Below are 23,010 nucleotides of genomic sequence, written 5' to 3'. Positions count from 1 at the left end.
CATAGTTTTGTATAAAATGGTTAATTTATTCTCTATACAAGAAGAAGTCAATAAATCATAGCTTAATGAAGAAAGACTAGATAATTAAATCCTGAAAACATATTTTTATTGGTTTTGTGTATATTATTCATTTTTGATATGTATATATATTTAAATAAAATAGAAACACTTACACTCAAAGGAAGATTGCACTTCTCATATAGGACTTTTGTCAAGCAATGGTAGGTAGGTAGCTTATACCTTGAATAACAATTAAAAGATTAGACATTTATATTAATTAAATCTACTGTAATCTTTAAATCATATATCCAGTTAAAACTAAACAATTACAACCTTATATTGAAATGTTATTATTATAGTTTTCTTAAAATGTTCTATCTGCTTTAAAAATATATTATCATATGCATTCCATAGAAATAAAAATGTATTAAATTTATGTATTAAGAAATAATAAAGAATAAAATTTGATTCACGTATTATTATAAACAAAATACAAAGTATCATGTTTCATTACAGTTGTACTTATATATACATACATTACTTATTACATTGATCTTCTATATTAAATAATACATCTTCATTTTATGTTAAAAAAAATACATATTTCTATCACTTTTTTATACATATAAATTTCAATATTGTGCAAAACAAAAATAAATATTTAAAATTACTTGTTACATGCTTACCTCAAAGTTGTGACTAGTGTAGATTTATATTTGAACTTTGTACTATTCTTGTTTTCCTGGAGGTATTTTCGTACACTGGATTCATAGGTGGTGGTTTATCTAGAGACAAATTCCAATATTTAAAACGAAAAATAATAGTAAATAAATTTGTTTGTAGTAAACATGATAAACTTACAATTCTTTAAACAATAGGGATTTTTTAATATTTGCTTTGTACAATTGTATATGTAAGCATATTGACTCTAAAAATATAATAAATATTAATAGTATTAGATATACAAGATCCAATCGAATAACCCGTAAGAGCGGGCATAATGTGACTGCTTGTGGAAAAATAAGAAAAAATATAGAATAAAATTTTTTCATTCTCGGCTTAGTTTTCGAGAAAATCAAGGTTGAAAATATATGAAATTTATATGCTTCAACATGACAAATTTCGGATTGGACAGGACAAAATAATGTAAAGTTTGAACATATTTAGTTAAAAATTGACCTACTACACGCGTATGATAAATTTTCAAATTTATTTTTTTCGGAAACAAAGTATCTCGTAAAAAAATTTTGTTCTGCATTTTTTATTTATTTTCACACGTGGAATGATTTCCTATCGATTATTTAATCCTGTTCAGCCCGGAATTAGGCATATTCAAATATACTTAACGAATTTTCAAACTCGATTTTCTCGAAGATTAAGTCGAGAATAAAAAAATTTTATTCTATATTTTTCCTTATTTTCCCACAAGGAATCACGCCTATTTTTGCGTGTTATTCGATAGATATATAATTTATGAGTACATAATTTATATTAATATTAATATAAAAGATCTTAGATTTTCCTACTTCTTTTTGCACCATATTTATTCTATCACGTCGTAATCTATATACTGTTCCAAACACATCCAATTTTTTATTATCTCGAAGATGTTGTAAAATTATATCTATTGCTATTAAAGTGCCAGTTCTACCAATTCCTGCACTGTAAAAGTATGTATTATATATATATATATAATAAATTTATATAAAATAATGAAATAGTAATAATATTAAATAAATTCAAAATGTAAAGTAATAACAGTACTGAATAATATTAAAACGATATATGATATTATTAACTATTATACTAAACTCATATATTTTTACCTGCAATGAATCACAATATACCCTTTATTAGCAGTAACATTACGATGTACAATCTGGCAAAAATGGATTATTGGTTCAAAATCCTCTGGGACATCATGATCTGGCCATTCTTTGAAATGTAAATGTGTTATATTCCTTTTTTTGTTTTCCTATATTTATTATTTATAAATAGGAGAATTAAATTAATATATATAAGAACAAATGTATTTTATTAAATCTTGTAAATTAAGTCTAAATTTTATACCTTTTGTAATACTAACGTTCTTTGTGTATAAGATCTATAATCTAATTCACTTATACATTTTATAGTCAAATTTTCGTACTTAAAAGTTTCTCTAATTGTTGGAAAATATTGATGACATTTCTCCTACAAAGGTATCAATTTTTAACATTCATGCATTAAACGAGATTTAAATATATTTAGTGTGAAAATCTTACTTTGTCTTTTTCAACTAACTCAGTCAACATAACTATCACATTGATGTCATATTGCTCTATCATTCTCCAAAAATCAAATGTTGTTTCTTCTTTTGGTCCTTGACAAGCTATATATTCATTTTCGCCACTATAGCCCTGAAAATAGTGTATACCCATTTAATTCATATTTAATACATAATATAATTTATATTTAATATAAACAAATAATTTTATGGTTACTCACCTTAATAAAAGATGCATTGATGTAGTCAGTATTAGGATCATTTTCAATTACTTCCAGTTTAACTCTTGAAAAATCATCTGAAAATATAAATTTAATAAAGTATTTTTTTTCATTTTATATATAATTTACATCTTTATAATATGTAAATCAATATTTTTACATGGTAAAATATCAGAATATCTATTTTTCTTCTTATTGGCTTGTAAACAAGCAGTATTGGTTGGCATCTGTAAATCAATACTAAGAGTTTGAAGTAACTGAAATTCATTGCTTAATTTTCCAGGATTATCAATAAATTGTTGACAATGAGCTATAAATTTCTTTTTTGAAAAAGGTGTAGGAACTGGTGATCCAGACATGTCAGAATGTAAAAATCGTCGTAATATTCTAAAAAACATGTATAAATTATCATTAAATTATTAATTATGTAAATTTTTGGTCACAATATATACGTTGTTACAATGTTTAAATGTTTAAATTTTTATATTTTGATGAATATTATTTTTACTGTGACAATGTTGAACTAAACAAAAAATAAAATTTACTTACGCACGAATTGAACATTTGCGAAATAATAACATTATTGTTGATAAAATTCCCAAGAATAAAATACCAAAAACAACTCCACTAACAAGTACGATATCTATTTCAGCATCTAATATAATTTAAAATATTTAATGAATACAATAAAATTTAATTATGTATGATTTTTGCAATACCAATATCGAAGCGACTAAACGAAGAAAAATACAAATAACTTTAAGAATCAATAAACACTTTACTGGTTTTTATTAAAAATGTTGTAGAATCAGAATATCCACCACGAGTAAATGCCCGCATTCTAACATGATACCATGTATTTGGTTTAAGAGGACCATTACAATAAATTCTTTTATTGGTATTAGATGAAATTTCTTTACAATTTGTATTTTTGCCAAGTGTATACTTGACTGCTTCCATATCGCCATAATCAGCAACAGAATTAGCTGCAAAAATACGATAATAATTCAAATATTTTTAATTAAATCTGAATACAAATTGAAAAATATATCACCTACGATAAGGATTCCAACATAGTCTAGTAGCTTGATAAGGTATTGTAAAGTCTTGTAGCATAGCTTCTTTCCAAGAAGATATATTTGGCCATAATATACGATTCGTATTATTCGTTATATTAAATCTAATACTTGATGGAGTATTATAGTTCATTCTTGATACTATAATAGAATAATAAATAATATCGCCATTTGTATTAGGGAATAAGGGAAGTAAAAGTGTAGCTGTTGTTGTAGTTCTTCGTGCACTAGCTGGATCTATAGTTATAGATTTTATATAATCTTCATCAGGTTGAGGTGGAACTAAAATATAAATAATGTGTAGTAACTTATTAACGACATTTTAATACTTAAAGATAAATATTTTATGAAAGCTGCTAGTTTATATTATTTAGAGTTAGGTACATACTACCAGCAGGATATGAAATATTTTTAAATGCTGGTATTCCAAAATCTTGGACTCCCTGAACCTTTGTTACCACTTTAATGATATAATTATATTCTGCTTTTAACTCCTTTAAATTTGTTATGACTGTATCATTTTTAACATCATTTGATAAAAATTGTAATGTAAAAGAATGTGGTTCATAATTAGTTCTAGTCCCATCTACAAATACATTAAAATATTCCAATATTCCATTTAAAGAACATGGAATGCCCCATGTCAAAATGGTATTCAAAACATTTTTATTATTTTCATTGTTTACAATTGAATATGAAAAATTGGATACCATCCCTGGAACTAATATATAATAACTATAGTAATATAATAGAGTTTAGTGATATTGAAATTATAAATATCTATAATTCCATGTAATAAGGAATTACCTCCAGCTGGTGTTTTAAATAACACTAAGTCATTGTTATAATTTCCCCAGCCTGCAGAGGTTCTTGCTTTGATTTTTGCTGTATAATATGTAAATGCTGTTGCATTTAAATATTCAAAAATGAATGTAGATCCATTAAAATGTTTAATGGTTTTTAAGGTTACTGGTTTGCACCAATCAGGCATATAGAAATATATTTCTCCTTCAAATATAAGTTCAAATTCATGTAAATTTCCTGCTAAATATGATGGTGGTTCCCAAACAAATATAAATTGTGAATATGTTATATTTGTAACATTGAGAAAAGGTGCAGATGGTACTGAAATATTAAAGAATATCATACATTACCATTAATATCACTTATGACTTTTGTTATTTCTTGTATTTTTAATATAGGTTAAAAACTATATGTTTAACATAATTTTTATGCATTTCTGCTTACTTACTATCTTCTGATGTTGTTACACTTATTAATTTACTTAATTCACTATTTCCTGCTTCATTAAGAACATATGCCCAACATATATATGTAGTAAATGGACTGACATTCTTTATTATTGAATTTGTAAAATATTCATCTTGAATATGAGAATCTATATGTACTTCAGTTTCCCCATTCTTAACTTCATAACCATGACCGTTTGTCATTGTAGCATTACACACAGCTTTTAAAGATGTTAAAGTACAGTTACTGTTGCCTTTCTCAATCTTCCATGAAAGCATTATGTCATGCGTTGTAACAATTGGTTCTTTCATATTTAATATTGGTGATTTCGATACTAAATAAAATTTTCATTTATTCTTAAACATAAATATTTGATAAAATATACATATATAATATTCATAATTTCTTTTCACCTGTTGATGCTGTTCTTGTATCAAAATTGATCATTTCCCCATCATTATTGTCTTCATCTACTGCATTAATATAAATGTAATATGGAGTACATGCATACAAATCACTTATTGTTACATTTGTTCCAGTTACTTGTTCTGTTTTTGGCTGTGGATCAATAGTAACACGGTAATATTTAATACATTTAGCTCCAATTTCTGGTGGTTCCCAATGAATAACTAAAGAAAATGCATTAGCTTCCACAGTTGGGTTTTGAGGTCTACTAGATTCTTATAAAAATAATTATCATTACTCAAAAAATTATTAATTAGTAGCTATGTGTAAAAACTAGTATAATCACTGACTAACATACTTGGAGAATTTGTTTTTAATGTAATATCAACACCATTAGATTGTTTGTTGTTTATTGAAACTGCTCTAATTATAAAGAAATATTCCTCACATGGTTCTAAATTTGATGAAATATATTCCTCAGTTGTAATTGAGGCATTACTACAAATATTTTTAAAACATTGCTCAATTAAATAATGATTTACACATGTTGGGTAATCTCCTGGTGATTTCCAGCTTAATTTAATTGTACTGGAAGCAGTATGCGCAACTAATTTTTGAATATCTCCAATTTCAGTAACTAAAAAGAATGAATAGTATATAAATTGTATATTATATTTTAAAAAGCAATTTCTGCAAAATAATTAAACCAGAGTAAATTTAAATAATTATATTGGATATTAAATTTGTATTAATATTATAATTTTACTATTAGAACTCGTCGCTCCTGTTACAATAACTCCAGTCGAGTTTAAATCTTTGTCAATGGCTTTTACAATAAATGTATAATTGTTGCATGGTTCTAGATCAGTGGCATTATATTGTACATCTTTTACTATAGTTCTATTTCTTGAAAAACATGGTTGATTCAAGTCCAAACATATATCGATAGTATAAAACAATTCACTTGTTATATTATCACAAGGAGGTTCCCAGGAGAGAAATATCCATTCTGTAGCAACTAGATCAATCGTTAGATTCTGTACATTTTCTCGATCTATAAACAAAGCAAATGTATATAGTAAAATCATTCATTTATACTGACCTTTATCTAAATAATTATACCTTTTTCGTTACATGTCACTAATATATCTTCCGATAAAATTTGGTTATCTTTCAATTCGTTAGATGAAATAGAAATATGCTCGAATTTTTGAATGAAGTCATTGTTCGTTGTATCGAGAATCGATATATTAGTATCGTTGCTTTTCAGGTAATCATTCGGCAGGAGCTCATTTTGTTCGAATTCCGTAACTTCGTCTAGAAACTCTTTTATGCTCATAGAATTATTTAGTTCTGAAGATACTACATATTCAGCATTGAGATCAAACGATAAAATTTTCATCGAAGCGGTCAGTGTTTCATTTTGTCCGATGTGTCGATGATCGATTAAATTATTTTCACTGAGCACATAGATGATCTGTAGTGCGTAAATCAACACTTTCAATCGTTTTTTTCGTATCATGTTACCTATAAAATTGTAAATTGGAACACAGTTTCATTATTAAAATCGTAAAAATCTAAGATAACAGTTTGATGTTTTTTTATCTTAATTAATTAATTAACTGCGCTAGGTAAAGTATCAGGTTCTGGTGATAATTTTATTGTACACTTTATACGTCGTATAGTTAACATTACGTACTTGAAACGATGTAATCTAGACTTTCGAAAGGTTTATTTCATATTACAACTAAAAACGGAATCAATATTTGTTATTCTTTCCGATAAACTTAAAATATACCTCGAGTCAATTCACAAACGAAAAATATCATTGTTATCACAAATAAATCGTATATTAATTAGAAATGGAAACGTTTCATTAACCATGATTTCGAAGGAACAATGAAAAATGTTAATATTAGAAATAAAGAAATTTGATAAATAATCGATTTAATTTTGACCAATGCATCTTTTTAACACATTATTTAGATAGGTTACATTGGTTTCTGCCAATATAATTCTTTTTTCTATTTAAAGTGATATTTTTTAGGCTATCTAAATTAATTGAAATGTTAATTATATATATATTTCAAAGTATTATATATTTAGCATCATAATTTAAAACCAGAGAAATAATTTTATACCAAAGACAACAATTGAAATTGTAATTTTTATACGTTTTGTGCATTTATGATTGTGCATTTCGCTTCATTTAACACGTTATGTGAATTTATTTTGATTGCTAGTATTATTCATTTTATAAATGCATTGTAAAAAATCAGATATTAAAAATAAAACGGTATATGTACAATAGGCGTTTAAAGTGGCAAGTAGAATTTCACAATAATTGATTGATATGTTATAGCTCATATCAATCACGATTCCATCAGCAATGTTTTTTCACAGATCATCGTAATATGAAAAGTCAAATGCTCACGATTCTTTACCTAATCTCACAAAAAATTGTTCTTCATTGATAAATTATAAACATATATTCTATATTTTTCATTACGAATTAAAACCTTTTTCGTATACAAAACGATTGTTATGTTTTATCCACTTATTAGAGAAAAAGTCGGTTTATCCAGGATTAAACTCTGCACATAAGAATTAATTCGTTGTTTTCAATAAAATTATTAAAAATTTATACACTCGAATCAATGAGATCTATTAACAAAGGTACGAAGAACTATTTTGAAAACTCGATGTGTTAGTTATTTTCTTGATAATCATTCTGACTTCTGATCACTTACCAACAGGTTTTCGTTTATCCCTCCTATAGTCATTGATATTGCTGATAAGAATCTCAAGTCTATTTTAAACTCTTAAAAGCGTACTCTGTACTACTTTATTAATCAAACATGAGGGTAATATTTATCTTGATCATTTTACGAATTTTAACAATTTTTTATTATATTTTATATATAGCTTTTATAAAAATTCATTTCTTTGGAGTCTTACATGAATTATATTTATTATAATAAGTTTATAAAATCACTGAACACAATTATTACACAAATGGCTGTTATCGAAAAGTTTTATAATTATTAAAATTGTATAATTTTAATTATATATCTGTAATTATATATATGTAATAACGCATATATAATAACTGATATGTTAACGCATTGTTAATAATTGGAAATCATAATTAATAAATAATTTATAATATTTAAGCTACATTTATATACCATTATATATGTGTACGTAATTCTTAATGCAATTGTGTATGTTAAGTATTAAATTAAACATAAAATGTACTTGCCCAAAAGATTAGACTTTCCCGTGATTTGAATCTCTCAATGTTATTCATTAAATATCAGTCTTCTTTTAATATAGATAAGACCCCCGTTTTCATTAACGTTTTTGCGCATTCTACTAAAATACATGTGAATCGAATGTTAAGCACTATGATCGAAATTTGTTATATTAAGATTACATTCAATCGTAAAAAAAAAAATAAAACAGCATTAAGCTCTCGAATAAATCTACAACTTCATTGAAGCTGCAATTTATTTATGAAGCAAGATAGAGGAGCATATGTATATACATCTTTAAAGAATATATTATAACCTCCTCAAAGGTTGTTAAAAATAACGTGTTCTGATTATTTGAACCTTTTAACTCACAAAAAGTTATATTTACTTGTATTTGAATAGTATATTTATAAAATATATTTGTGCAACTTAAACGAGATGAACAACTTAAATTTATTAATTAAGTAATAAATAATAAATTATTTATTACTGATTATTTGAGTAAGACTTTTAAATGAAAAGAAAATATATAAACTGATATAAGATAAACGAAAACTCGACGAATAAGAAATCTTCATTTTACTATGTATATATAAGCGCAAATGAGGGAAAATTTAAGACACTTTTATTCTGTTTACTTTTTGGTATATCTTTAATTTATAATTTTTAATTTTTCAATATAAAAAATATCATATTAGAATATTCATGAAAAATGTTTGAGACAAGTTAATAAAATAGATATAAAAAGGTACGTTAACTATATATATGTAATTAATAATTTGATAAAAATCTGCTTAAATAATAAAAATAGATATCTGTTAACATTGCTACAATTATTGTATAATTTTATATTTGTATTGTTGGAAAAACAAATAGAATTACTATTTATTTCTCAAGCGATTTATCATTTGACCATTTCACACATATGTTAATGCAATTTGATGTGTATACTTGCGACATATATATTTTATTTCTAAATATTTAAATTTTTGCGTTTGAGTGTATTACAAAATATTTTTCCAATATGAAATAAAATATTCATAAAATATGTAATCTTTTACGATAAAAAAAATAATGAATTTTATTAAGAAAACAAGCTAAAACAAACAGATTTATTTATTTATGTTCTATATATTGTAATTTTGTAGAATTAATTATTAATCATCTCCTGGTTCAATAACAAAATTTTGTTTCGAAGGTTTAAAGGCTTTAAAATATTCTTGATAAATTAGTGAAATGTAAAGTAGTAAATAATTATCTTTATAATTTTCTCTTGGCCCCACATTTGCATGAAGGTAAGTGTAAATTATAACATAATTTTGGCCTTTATTTTTTCGATGAAAAGTCTAAAACATGAAATCCCGCTTCAAAATCCATTGATGTTTCATATGAAGCATTACCATAGCCCATACCCGAGCCTTTATTTAACGACATAGTTAGAGAGGAAATGAGAGTACTCACGCGTATCTTTCCGGTTGTTTCCGGATTAGTACTGCCCCCAACGTCCGAGTACTGAAGGTGTTCCACGCTAGCATATACATGCATTTATTTAGTTCCACGGTACAAAAAACTATTTCATTGTACGGTTTTATGAACAAGTTCATACTTTTCTATTCGAGATAGACAAATAAGAGAATAACATAATCACGCAATACTGAAAGAAAGTTGCCTCAGAAAGAGAAATTAATTATTTATTATATTCTTTTTAGAGAAGAAAAGGAAATCTTACCGTTTAAGCGATAATGAATTAGTGGAATGATGAATAGTAATAATTTTGATATATTTTATACACAATAGGTTTTTAGATTTAACATTAAATTTGCTTTATACTAAATAATAAACGTTATGATAAATCTTAAATTTTACTTTAATAGTAATTTCAGTGGTTGATAGGTTGTGAATAATATCAGAGAGGAACTTCCTCTCTAATAGTATTTCTGACGTAATGTATATGTTTGCATGCGTATTTATTTACAGAAACGATAAAAACAGAAGAGAAAATTATCAACAGACAAGATTTGACATCTTGACTAATTTATTAACCAAAATTTTTATCTTTTACTTTGAAAATTTACTTGTAAAATTTTTAGTTTACATGCTTAACATTAAAGGTAATGACATATAATAGCACATGAAAAAGAAAGAAAATGAGAAAGATCAATGGTGTATTGTGTTCGTGTCTAGTTATATCATTCGTTAAAAGAGTAAGCTTTAGACCTTAGGTCACCGCCGTTCAAAGTTGTCTTTCGTCTTAACGAATACGTCGTCTTCATTTGTTGGGCTATACCTCGTTTGCGGTGAAATTAAATAGGTTTTTGTATATGCTAGCGTGGAACACTAGGACTTGGTTTTAGGATTTGGCCGTAGTGCAACATTTGTACTGTGGAATAACTAGAACAATAGGTGTAAGCTCTCTTATTGCCTCTCTGACATAATACAAAAATATATAATTGTTATTTTTTTCACAAACTCACAGCTCACGCACAAGGTATATGTGACCAACACCACTGTCAAAATGAACGTAGATAAATCGGAACTTCCATGGATAAATATGGAAGTGACTTCCTCATATCGTTACTCATTTCTCAGCTATTTAGCAAAAATTTCTTAGTTATATAAAAATATAAATCAATACAACATAAAACAAATGAAAATCTCGACTTTTTTTTCGATACAGCATTTTCATAATCACCGATACATATAATAAATGAATCTGTTTCCTTTATTATAAAATTTTTGGTACCATTTTAATAACGACAAAATATTATAAATGCATCACAAAGTAATTTTTCTTTTTAATGAAATATTATATAATATGATTACGAGAATACGTTATGTTAAAACATATATAACTTTAGTCTAGTAAATGCAACAATTGTACGATTTTCAATAAGATAATTATAATACATGAATTATGATATCAATACATTTTTAAATTGTAAGTTTGAAAAATATCAAATAGGAAAATTTTTTGTAACAAATTGTAACACATCATACATTGAGTTGTCTGCTTTATTTTTTCATTGTACATCGATAGTACTTATACTAATTAAATTAGTATAATCTTTGAGGTGGTCCCATAGAAGATTTAATGTGAAGAGAACGTACATTTTGCCAGTGTTTTTTCAACAATGAAACTAAAAAGTTAATTGAAAGATGTACATTTTGTACCAATTCATCTGGAGTCATTCCCACGTGACCTACAGCCACTGATAAACATAATACCTGAAAAGTTTTTCAAATTACGTTTGAATATTATAAATTACAGTTTTAACAAGAATTTGTAAGTAAAATATTTTTTGAAACAACGAATATGCAACAAAATTTACCTTCTTCATTTGGAATTTAATTGTAGCTTTCACCTCATCAATTTTCCCTACCATTGACTCCTGATGAGATAGAAGACCAGGGAATTTGCCAGCTTTGTTCAGACCAGGACCAAGAATACGTGGAATTTGTTTAATTAAAGATTCACTAGCTAAGAAGGCGTCATATTTTTTAGCTGTAAAAAGCACGTGCAAGTTAATTTTTAAATCAAATTATACTAAAGTTGAATGAAAAGATGTCTCGACACGGATTGAGGTACGAAGGAATAAAACACAACGTCCTCACCAAGTGAAGAATTTCATTTTCTTCCAGTAGACGACCACTACTACACATTACAAAGTAGCAATGGTGCTTTTTGGAAGGCACAAAGAAAAGAATTAAATAGACAAAATAAACTTCAAATTACCTAGTTTCTTCACAAGCTTTTTGTTCTTATTTAATTTTTTCAATGCTTCTGCATCCATATATGGAATATTATTAGCTTTAGCTTCATCACAGTGTTGCTGATCTCCCAAAACACAAACTTGCATCTTTGGTCTTGGAATATTCTTCAACCTTCAATAGAGATAAATTACGTGTGTAATTAAGCAATTAATATTCCTTAAACTGTTGATTTTATATATGTTATTATGAATAAATATTCAAAATAACAGTCAAAGTGGAATTCAATATTATTCCAATTACTTTAAAATGAAAATACAATTATCAAAGTCAATATTCTCAGTAACATAATGGATAACCACACGAAGTATTCAGATAATACATGCAAAGTAGTTCAACATCATTGAACATTGGTTTTAATAATTGAATTGATTGAATAGTTGCCATAGTCAAATATTGACTTACCAGCAGGATCATAATTCATGACCCTGTAATAAATATAACGGTAAAAAACCTCCCCAATTTATTTAAGACCCTGGGTAGAGGTCCGCTAGGCAAAACCTAGCTTCCTGACTATGCATGAGGCAACCTTTTCGGATGTTAGTTAAAAAATAAAAAAAAAAAAAGAGGAAAAGAAAAGGGAAGTAAAGATTTTATGGTAATCATTAGAAACCGAAAAGAATCCTCAATGTCAGGTAGAAACATACTTGACGGTGCCTGAGAAACGTTTGTCCTTTTGAGGATCATAATTCTTCAAGCCAATTTGGAGTTCCACTGTTTCTAAGAATTTCCTTTTTTTATCTTGTGAATTTTGGATAACACCATTCACACATTCATAGAGAGTATCACGTGATACTTTGGACCTATTGATTAAAATTATTATTACAATCAAAGTTGAAATTTAAAACAATTATTACTACTATTATAATATACAGAATACAAATAAAAAAAAGTGGGTCTTAAGAGTGAGATACGGACAGAGATTTGTTGATTCATCGATACTAGCATGTTTCTGTTTCTAATGAAATTATTTATAAATGAGAAATGAACTGCTACTAACATTTTTGTACATGAAATTTTTATATTGCTTGGTGTTCACAATTAATCTTATAAGCAGTGCCCATTTCCTTTATTTATATCCAACATATAGTGAACTCATGTGAATTCATTTATTATTAAAATAAAATTATATTAAAATAGTATATATATAAAAGTTGAATATTTTCAATAATACTATGCTACAATGATAGTTAATTAGGATTAGAATATAATTTAAATAAAGTATGATATAAAACTGTTATAAAATAAAAAGAATTCAACACATAATAGAAAAAGTATTTATTTATATTTATTAAATGCTTAAAATTCATTTTATAAAAGACTTTTAAAGATGCATTTGAAAAGTTATAGTACAATGTGGAGATATCATGTCCAGAAATTGGTACGATATAAAGCTTCAATAACGGTTATTTTTAAAAAATATTCGTAATTACATTAAAAAGATATATCGCAATAAATATTATTTATAATATCAAAGAAAAAAAATTTCAGATTTATAAAATATGAAAAGATTAGATACTCACGTCATTGTACCTCTTTGCAAGATCACTGAAAAGAAAACGTCCTATCTACTGCACGATTAAAATCAGAAAGGAAACTGCTACATTAACAGCAGAACCAGTAAAAGCAATATATATTTGCTAGATGGGACCACGTTTATGAGCATCCTAGCTTATAGTTTATGAAACTGTCACAGATGTCGTGTTTGCAATTTATGTGAACTCGGCTTTAAATTTAACTATTTCAGTATGCATCGATATATATATAGTCTATATATGTAGACTATACATATAATGTACACAGAATTCCTATTATCAGGTCTTACATTCATATATATCGAAGTCTGTGAAAAACTGTCTGAAAATTAAATCGTGACTAGTTGTGAAAAATTAACATCGAAGGCAAGAAGGTTCTCGTTCTGCACTCCGTAACATGCTATAAATACCTCAGAGAAAGAGACACTCTACTCATCTCTGTCTATCTCGTAAGAACGCAGACTTTTGTTGATCTTCCATGTTAATTTTTCACAACTAGACATGATTCAATTTTCGAACGATTTTCCCTAGCGAGTGTCCAGATCTATTTATATGATCGTGGTTCATGATACATATACATATCAGTGATATATACATATATACATATGTATATATATGAAGTGGGAGGTCTTGTTTATTCTTGTAAACAAAATTGATAAATAAATCAGTAATTTGATTTACTTTACAAATGATAAATATTTAAACTATGAAAAGACATAATTCTAAGAGACAATTAAATATATTTTTATAATTGATAATGGTTATAAGTATTCGTTGAGGTTAATGATGTAAATATCGATTTATAGTTTAAAATTTCGTAAAAATATATATTAATAAATCAAGTACGTATATTTTATAATTATTTCTTGCATTACATGATGTATTTTTTTATATGTATGTAAACTTTTTGTCATTATTAAAATTAAATTAGTTATTTAAATATTGTTAAGATACTGTATAATAATATGTTCTATTTTATAGTCGAAAATGTGTCCAGCACTTTTAGAAAATGAAGAACGATGTTTCGGAGGGATGACATTTTTTGCCCAAAGTCATCCAGTTGAAGTTTGTGGTAGCAATGGTTTACCTCTTACACCAAATTCGATAACCATATATGGAAAATCTCAATTTTTAAAGACTATTCACCATCCAAATTTATCTACATATCTTGATATAATTAGAAGTAAACATGGTAAATCTTATTATATTTAAAAATTAGAAATTTAAAAACATTTCATATGATTATCTAATTAAAATTATTTTTTGTAGAACGGGTAGTAGTGGTTGCAGAATATAATGGAGATACATTAAATAAAAAAGAAAATTTGAACATTGATGATATTGTGAAAATAGCATTTCAATGCCTGTTGGGTTTACAGCATATGAATAATTTAGGCTTAGTACACAGACATTTAAATCCTGAAAATATATTAGTCAATAAAAGTGGAAATGTACAGTTATATAATTTTGGTTTATATTATATGACAGATAGTGGAAAGAATGTATCTTTTCCTATTGGGTATGTCTTATAATAAAATATTTAGTTTAATAAAATTTAACTGTAATTGAATATTTAGTAGAAATAAGAAATACTTATTTAAATACATAATACAATTTTTTATTAGTTATCCAAAGTATACAGCTCCTGAAGTATTTCTGAGTTCTGGTGTCAGTAGCTCAAAAGTAGATTCTTGGTCTTTAGGTATGATTATTGCAGAATTATTATTGGGAAAGTCAATGTGGCCAGGTGTAAAATTATCTCAATGTTTGCGGAAAGTTCTTAGTCTAATACACTGTGAAACTTCTGTTTTTGAACGTCTTGCAAGAGAAGCTAATTGTTACAATATTTATAAGGTATAATTTATTTGACTCTTAAATCCTGGGTCACACTGTATAGTTATTTCTTTGTATTTATTATTGTTCTAGGATTTACCTGATAAAGTAAAGGATTTTATAGATTGTTGCTTACAAATTCACCCCTTAACGCGCAAGATACCAGAAGAGTTACTGAAGTTACCTATATTTGAAGAATTTTTGTTACAAAATGAGAAAGAAAAAGAAAAAAATTTATATAAGAATGTTATTGTTAGAAAAATGGATGAATTATATTATTTATGGCAATTAGCAGGAGGCGATATTACTGTGGAGTTAAAGAAACAGGGATTTATTCGGTCAAGACCACCTATTTTATCAATTCCAAAGTAATAAAAGTTTTATAAATATCATGTTCTGTGGAGAAAAGCACAATTTATTTTAATTTTCTTTTTAGTTTAGTGATACTTTTAGGTCAAATGTTTGGCAGAAGAGACACAGCAGGATTACTTGATTTACGTGTGGTTAAAGTTCCTCTTGATACACTACATCAACGTTTGTCTCATATTCCATATATAGCTAATTATCCATGGTTAACAAATCAGTAGGTATAATAAAGATAAATGTAAATTTCACATTTTTCTTCAATATTATATAAATCATTTTGTACATGCTTTATAGAATGCGCGTTCAATCGCAAGAGGATTTGATAGATGCTGCTTCCCAGTTACCTTTAATTATAAGAGAAAGAGATACAGAATATCAATTTTATAGGATTGTTTTATATGATAGATTACTACAGGTGATTATATTATTTTGAATATTTGATATATAATAAACTGTTACAGGTAATTACTTTATTTTGAATATCTTGGAAGTTTTAAATTATTTACTATGAATTCATTAATAAAAAATGTCACCAATAAATTATTACAAAAATAGAATCTTTTCATAGAACACTTAAAATATTTAGTTATGTATATTGATAATTTAGGTTTATCCAATTACACGGGAAGCAATAATTGAAGAAGCACACAAAGATATACCTCCACCTGTTAGGGGAGCCGTATGGGCAGCATTGCTTGGTATTACTGGTGATATTCAAAAACGTTATGATATGATTGACAAAGAAACACCTACGCACACAGATCGACAAGTAATTCATCATTCAGTCGCATTACATTATTTATCTTTATGTTTTAATTTATTAACAATATCTTAGATAGAGGTAGACATACCAAGATGTCATCAGTATAGTGAATTATTGTCATCTGGTGCTGGTCACGAAAGATTACAAAGATTACTCAAAGCATGGGTTCGAAATAATCCTCATTATGTTTATTGGCAAGGATTAGATTCGTTAACAGCTCCATTTCTATATCTTAATTTTAATAACGAAGGTAATAAATTAAGTAAATTATATAGTATATATATGTAAACTTTATTAATATTTTTATTTTAGCTAGAGCATTCGAATGTCTGTCTGCATTTATACCAAAATATCTTCACAAATTTTTTCTGAAAGATAATTCTGCTATTATACAAGAATATTTAGGAAAATTTTCACAAATTATAGCTTTCCACGATCCACAATTAGCTAATCATCTTAGATCAATCAACTTTGTATTAGAATTGTTTGCAATTCCATGGTTTTTAACAATGTTTTCACGTAAGTCATTTATTATTAATGTATGGATTATGTAAAATTGTTCACATCATAAATTTTCCTCTTTTGAAATTGTTGATTATTACATATTCTTGAACTTTCTTATTTTAGATGTGTTTCCACTTCACAAAATACTTCATTTATGGGATAAACTTCTATTAGGAGATTCATCATTTCCACTTTTAGTTGGACTAGCAATATTAAAACAATTACGAGATTCTCTTTTAACTTCAGGTTTCAATGAATGTATCCTCTTATTTTCTGATCTTCCTGAAATCGACATCGAATTATGTGTTAAAGATTCTATGATGATGTACCAAAATACACCACCTAGTATTACTTATAGAAAACATCAGTTTAATCAACCAAAAGTATAAATATAAACTCTATGTATTCTTCAAGATAATTTATTAAATACAAATTTTAAAAAATATGTTACATTTTAGGATATAAATTGGTTAGAACCAGAACCAGGTACTGAAAAAATGCCAAGAATTTCTGTTGATGACTTTTTAGATTTATTAAACAATAGCCCTGAAAGATTAATAACTGTAGATGTACGCAATAACATACAGTGAGTAATTTACCTGTAAAGGAAATATTACATTATTCTAAATCATTTCTATATATATGGTAATCATTTTCTTTATATAGATTTGAAAGAGGTGCTGTAGTAGGCAGTATTAATATTCCATTTACAAGTGTACAACTTTCCTTAACTCATATTGAAACTCTTGGACCACATGCAAAACCACTTGTAGAAAATAAAAATAGCGTTGTTGTAATTATTGGGCCTCATGATCAAAATAATGCCTTGGTCAGTATTATAATACAAAATTTAGTTTTTCAGCATTGGAATAAAAATGTTTTGTAGTTTGCAGATTTTTTGGTAAAATGCGGAGTTGTGGGTGTATGTTCTTTACAAGGAGGAATTTCTATCTTACGGGCAAAATCTCCAAATGTTATAGTAGCATTACGATAAAAGTAACGTGTAAATGCTGGACTTTTTAATGTAATAAATTACAACGCCACATTTTCATATTTGAGAATTATACAATTTGTATATATATGTATATATATATAATTTTAAATTACTTATATATTGTAATATTTTATTTAACTATATTATATGTAGAATATTATGAGGTAATTGTAAAATATTATATCTTTCTAACATTGAGATTATAAGCGATAATAGTACATATAAAATATGTATTATATTAATTAAAGAATTAAATTTTTGTTATACTATATACAGTATACTATATCTTCATTTGCTTTAGATGGTTACTATAGAAACACAGTCAAAACATTTTAGTATAAAGGTTTCATTTACATTTTCGAGTTACTCTAATTGTCTAAACATGATTGTATAGATAGAATTTATTTATTTTGCAAATATGGAAGGTGATATTTCTCCAAATCTTCAAAAGTGGATAAAAAGGTGCTTGAAAAAAGAATTTGAAGCAAATATACAAAAATCATTGAGAGAAGACGTGGACAATATTAATATTGCTCAAAAGATTATACGTTCAAAAGAAATGTCCATTTTAGTGAATTCTATAAGAGCTACAATCGTTGAACAATCTGCTTCGAGATCTACATCAACTCTACTCTTCGATTCGCGACCACAGTCATCCTCCTCTTGCATCAGTGATCAAACAAGTGAAGATTGGAATTCTTCATTAAATAACGATGAATGCTATAACGTTATTCTCGATAAAATTAATCAAAATAAACCTGCTCATGTAAGATTAGCTGGTTACGAAATTTTATTAAAAAGTGAGCTATCGAATTTAAATAATAATCCCATATGGGATTCGCTTCAAAAAGCTTTATTAGATGGTCTTATAGATGAAAGTAGATCTATTTTTGAAGCTAGTTTACAGGTACACGCTAAATTGCTCTCTTGTTTACAATCGTATGATGTATATATAAATTTATTGAATGGTTTTAATGCTCAATATCACTCGCAAAAGACATTTGAAATTTTACCTACATTAATTTCTGGAATTAATTTTAAATTCTTTTTCCATGAAAGAATATTTCGTATCATACATCTAATACTTCGTTATCACGAAGAAAAGTTAAAAAGTGCAAGAAATCCTGATAAAACTATAGAACAATTGATAGAAGAATTTATAATATTTTTGAGTACACATGAATTTGGAACTGCAACACAGACAAAAACATTAAATATACTGAATATTATTTCTGTATTAGAACCACGTGCTGACTGGAGTAGAAAATGGATTGTTAGTCTTGCTACTAGAAAAATATTTCTAACTGCTATAGGAAAATCACCAAATTTATTACAACAAATAATGCATTATGTACAAAGAGGATTGGAAGAGCCTCCTCATTCTATAGCAGTTTCTATTTACGATGATCCAATGGAAGTTATTATTAATGGAAGTACAGTGGAAACAGTAACTTATCTTCATTGTTTATGTTTTGTATCCCAACTCTGTGTTTATAAAGCAGGCCGTGAACTTCTACAGGAAAATACATTTGACATTCCATTTTCAGTTTCTGGATTTTTAACTGCTTCTCTAAGAGCTTTAAATAAATTATCCATAGAAACATTAAGCAGTGTATATGATGTTTCTTGTTATGCTCTACAATTTGTTTTAGACCAATCAACTATATTATATGATTATGAATTTTATCATATTGCATTATGTCATTTATCATCTTTTTCTGAAAATAACATTAATATATGGCCACATACATTAAATATTATTCTATGTATGTTAGACACAGCAGATGGTTCTACATTTCTTATCTCAGAATGCAAAGAACATACAGTAAATTTTGAAAGTAACATATCTAAATGTCCAGCTATGTTTATTATAATAATAGCATCAAATATGTTACGGCAACCTTTATCCATAATGAATGTAGAATATCTTGTTAAATTATTTGAAGTAATACAGAAGTTATTTAATGTATTTGATGCATATGAAATAATACAGTATAAAGTAGAAAAAGAATTTTATCCTGCTGTATCATATTTTTATAAGAAATTAGATAAATCTTATTTTGAGAATGAAAATAAAGCTCAACAGATAAATAGGTAATTTAAATATATATGTCATCTGTTTTTATTAGTTAAATATAGTATTAAGAAAGTAAAATTTTATTTATAGTGCAATTAATACATTATTACTTAAGATGGTATCTATACCATATGGATTGAAAAGTCTTGTTCAAGAATCATCAGTATTTCAAGAACTAATTGAAGGATCTACTGCACCTTTAAGAATGTCATGGACATCAATTGAAGTAGTTAATTTTGTATCATCTGCTGCCTTTTTTCATTTGGGGTATAATGTAATTGCTAATCTTGCACCCCATGTCCTATCTACCTTACTCTCAGAAACATGTAAAATACTAGAAGATCCACACTATTTTCATGACCCATGGGATCATGAAAATATTCAGAAATTTTTACATATACTAAAAATTTTTTCTCTTAATTTTAAGTGTAAGAATAATGATAAAAATTTTTCATTATGTCATACTAATTTAATTTTAATTTATTTATGTAAATTATTTATTTTTTATTTTATAGGTTTTTGTGCATTTATGTCAAATATAAAAGAATCATACAATAATGAAGAGCATAATTATCCACTTAATTTATCAGAATTATTTAATGATTCAATAAATCCTGAATCAAATTATCACTATTTAGGGCTTCTATCATTAAATATTGTAATTTGGAATTTGAATATTTGTTTATATCTATTAGAATTACTGAATTTTCAGGTAATACATCTACATGCTATAAGACTAAGATATTTTAATTTCTTCTTTTTTATATTTTTATAATATAAATCTTTCCAGAATATCTTGTTAGGATTTCAAAATTTTAATACAGAAGTAATAAGTGAAGAACTGAATACAAAATACATTGATGATTATACTTTAATACAACATAAAATTATATCTAAAACATATTTTGTTAAAAGTAAAGATGAAGAAGAAGCTTCAGAACCAGAAGAATATAATCTAGCAAAGTTATTTCCATTGGAATTAATCAAAGAAAATTCATTCTCAGAAACCAAATATGGCACGGAATTAGAAAGTTTACTTCGAGAAAATAGATCTGGATTATTAGATAATAATTGGGTCCAACAAATTAGAGAAGCGTATATAGCATCGCAAGATCCAATAAAAGTAAATACAGGTTTTCTGATTTTATTGGGTTCAGTTTGTTAAGTTTATCTTGTTATATTTTTATAAGATAAATTTTTTATTTACTAGAATACAGTATTAATTCAACTAGTGGATCAGATGCAAAAAGCAATTCCTACTTCAGAATGGGGAGAAATCTTTCAATGGAAGGAAAACATATCATCAAATATAGATTGTTGGTTTTCAGAAGAAATACATGGAATTGATTTAGTTCTGTATTATGCAGAACAAAATGATGTTTTGAAAAATACAGTTGAAATGAAAGAAAAATTACAAGAATTTATAAATGCATGTTATGCATTTATACAATATGAAAGACCAGCAAAATTTGATGGATTTGATTGGTTTTTATCAACAGTATTCATCATTTGTAAAGGAGATGTTGACAGGTACACACAAAATTACCAGTGGAAATTAAATTTTTACATAATATAATTTTATATAAAAAACACAAACATTTTATAATTATTAAATAATTGTTTTATTTTCTACTATTATACTTCATACACATATACCTCAGTTGACCGCGAATATACCCCTGGTAGCAATTTCTAAATGCTGCAGTATCTTAATAAATAGATCAAAAACTTTCTGAACAAAGTAATATTGAAATTGCTACTACTTTTTTGAGAAAAGATTATGGGGTAACTCTAGCTAGTCAATGTATCATCATTGGTAGGTCTCAGGTTGAAAACTTGGTCATCATTGCAATGATAATGCATATAAGACAACTATTTCACATCATTGACCTATGTTATATTATGATATAATAGCATATGATAATTGCAGATGCAAAACATTTATTACTCAATTAATTCAATTCCCAGTAACTCCGTTTTTATGGTGTAATTTGGGAAAAGTTGTGGATAAAAATATTAAAGAAGAATGTGCCACACAATATACATTTATGCAAATTTTAGAAAGTATTGTTAGTAATGAACTTCCACATATCAAATTTGCACTTAAGGTATATATTGAAAAATAAATTTCATTCTTATTTGCCTTCCATCACAGATTATTATATGTTAATTTATATTCCAATGCAGAATGCTTCTGGAGTGGATTGGTCTTTAATATGTAATTTAATGGTATCTCAATGTTTTTGGGGTATACTTCCATTGCCCCAAATTATGCATTTTTTCGCAATTTGTGTTTTGTTTTCGCCTGATTATATAATATATTATTGTGTATCACTTTTATATCATTGTCAATTTTCAATAATGGAAAGCACAACGAATGGAAAACTGTGGCCAGAACATATGGTATGTATCATAACACATATTAAATATAATGCCTACATATTGTATAATTTATCTACGTTATTTATATAGGTTTTGGATGATTATCAATGTCACAATTATATCAAATTTATGGATTCATTAGACAAAAGATATGGAAACAAAATTCTACCAAAATTTTCGGTTAAAGGATTTAATTAAAAAGAATAAAATATAAAAATAGCAAAAAATTTCATTTTTTAATGAATATTCATTATATCAATAAAACAAGATAATTATATATATATAAATATATTAAATAATAGAACTACCTTTAAA

At 26.3% G+C, this 23,010-nt stretch overlaps 4 protein-coding genes and 1 long non-coding RNA gene across 10 annotated transcripts; 3 read left to right on the top strand and 2 right to left on the bottom strand.

The window, feature by feature from the left end:
- Positions 1-5: 5 nt before the first annotated feature.
- Positions 6-10,956, bottom strand: LOC122568641 (tyrosine-protein phosphatase 10D). Of its 6 annotated transcripts, none has more exons than XR_006317168.1 (21): positions 9,935-10,956; positions 6,342-6,746; positions 5,986-6,273; positions 5,578-5,856; positions 5,228-5,494; positions 4,816-5,148; positions 4,371-4,688; positions 3,952-4,284; positions 3,546-3,845; positions 3,270-3,473; positions 3,037-3,142; positions 2,648-2,874; positions 2,488-2,564; positions 2,265-2,399; positions 2,071-2,193; positions 1,827-1,975; positions 1,527-1,662; positions 862-928; positions 687-785; positions 174-240; positions 6-91 (listed from the first exon to the last, which is right to left on the bottom strand). XR_006317168.1 is itself a non-coding variant. In XM_043728595.1 (21 exons), exons 3-20 carry the CDS (start codon positions 6,739-6,741, stop codon positions 700-702), a joined length of 3,828 nt encoding a protein of 1,275 aa, XP_043584530.1. In that variant the 5' UTR covers positions 6,742-6,746; positions 9,935-10,083; positions 10,203-10,956; the 3' UTR covers positions 6-240; positions 687-699. The 6 variants fall into 6 exon arrangements, 5 of the variants coding, with proteins under 5 accessions (XP_043584530.1, XP_043584534.1, XP_043584531.1 ...); XM_043728595.1 differs by having other exon boundaries at positions 6-240; positions 9,935-10,083; positions 10,203-10,956; XM_043728599.1 differs by having other exon boundaries at positions 6-240; positions 5,228-5,443.
- On the top strand, positions 10,746-11,599 carry LOC122568650. The gene is made up of 2 exons (XR_006317169.1): positions 10,746-10,878; positions 10,950-11,599. It is a non-coding gene; the product is annotated as an uncharacterized LOC122568650 (long non-coding RNA).
- Positions 11,468-13,907, bottom strand: LOC122568647 (60S ribosomal protein L10a). The gene is made up of 5 exons (XM_043728610.1): positions 13,765-13,907; positions 12,889-13,044; positions 12,207-12,355; positions 11,803-11,975; positions 11,468-11,698 (listed from the first exon to the last, which is right to left on the bottom strand). Exons 1-5 carry the CDS (start codon positions 13,767-13,769, stop codon positions 11,528-11,530), a joined length of 654 nt encoding a protein of 217 aa, XP_043584545.1. The 5' UTR covers positions 13,770-13,907; the 3' UTR covers positions 11,468-11,527.
- Positions 13,908-14,075: 168 nt separating this feature from the next.
- Positions 14,076-18,493, top strand: LOC122568642 (TBC domain-containing protein kinase-like protein). Its single transcript, XM_043728601.1, has 15 exons — positions 14,076-14,225; positions 14,308-14,618; positions 14,758-14,968; positions 15,046-15,295; positions 15,402-15,630; positions 15,703-15,977; positions 16,046-16,192; positions 16,270-16,390; positions 16,583-16,744; positions 16,811-16,988; positions 17,051-17,257; positions 17,366-17,625; positions 17,701-17,828; positions 17,909-18,071; positions 18,129-18,493. The coding sequence occupies exons 3-15, from the start codon at positions 14,764-14,766 to the stop codon at positions 18,234-18,236; spliced, it is 2,433 nt and encodes an 810-aa protein (XP_043584536.1). The 5' UTR covers positions 14,076-14,225; positions 14,308-14,618; positions 14,758-14,763; the 3' UTR covers positions 18,237-18,493.
- Positions 18,494-18,598: 105 nt separating this feature from the next.
- Positions 18,599-23,005, top strand: LOC122568829 (protein broad-minded-like). Its single transcript, XM_043729040.1, has 8 exons — positions 18,599-20,330; positions 20,404-20,741; positions 20,829-21,025; positions 21,104-21,436; positions 21,524-21,843; positions 22,244-22,421; positions 22,501-22,716; positions 22,786-23,005. Exons 1-8 carry the CDS (start codon positions 18,655-18,657, stop codon positions 22,891-22,893), a joined length of 3,366 nt encoding a protein of 1,121 aa, XP_043584975.1. The 5' UTR covers positions 18,599-18,654; the 3' UTR covers positions 22,894-23,005.
- Positions 23,006-23,010: the final 5 nt, after the last annotated feature.

Source organism: Bombus pyrosoma, linkage group LG6 (assembly GCF_014825855.1).
Source record: "Bombus pyrosoma isolate SC7728 linkage group LG6, ASM1482585v1, whole genome shotgun sequence".
Lineage (NCBI taxonomy): Eukaryota > Metazoa > Arthropoda > Insecta > Hymenoptera > Apidae > Bombus > Bombus pyrosoma.
This window is presented reverse-complemented; position numbering and strand designations above follow the sequence as displayed.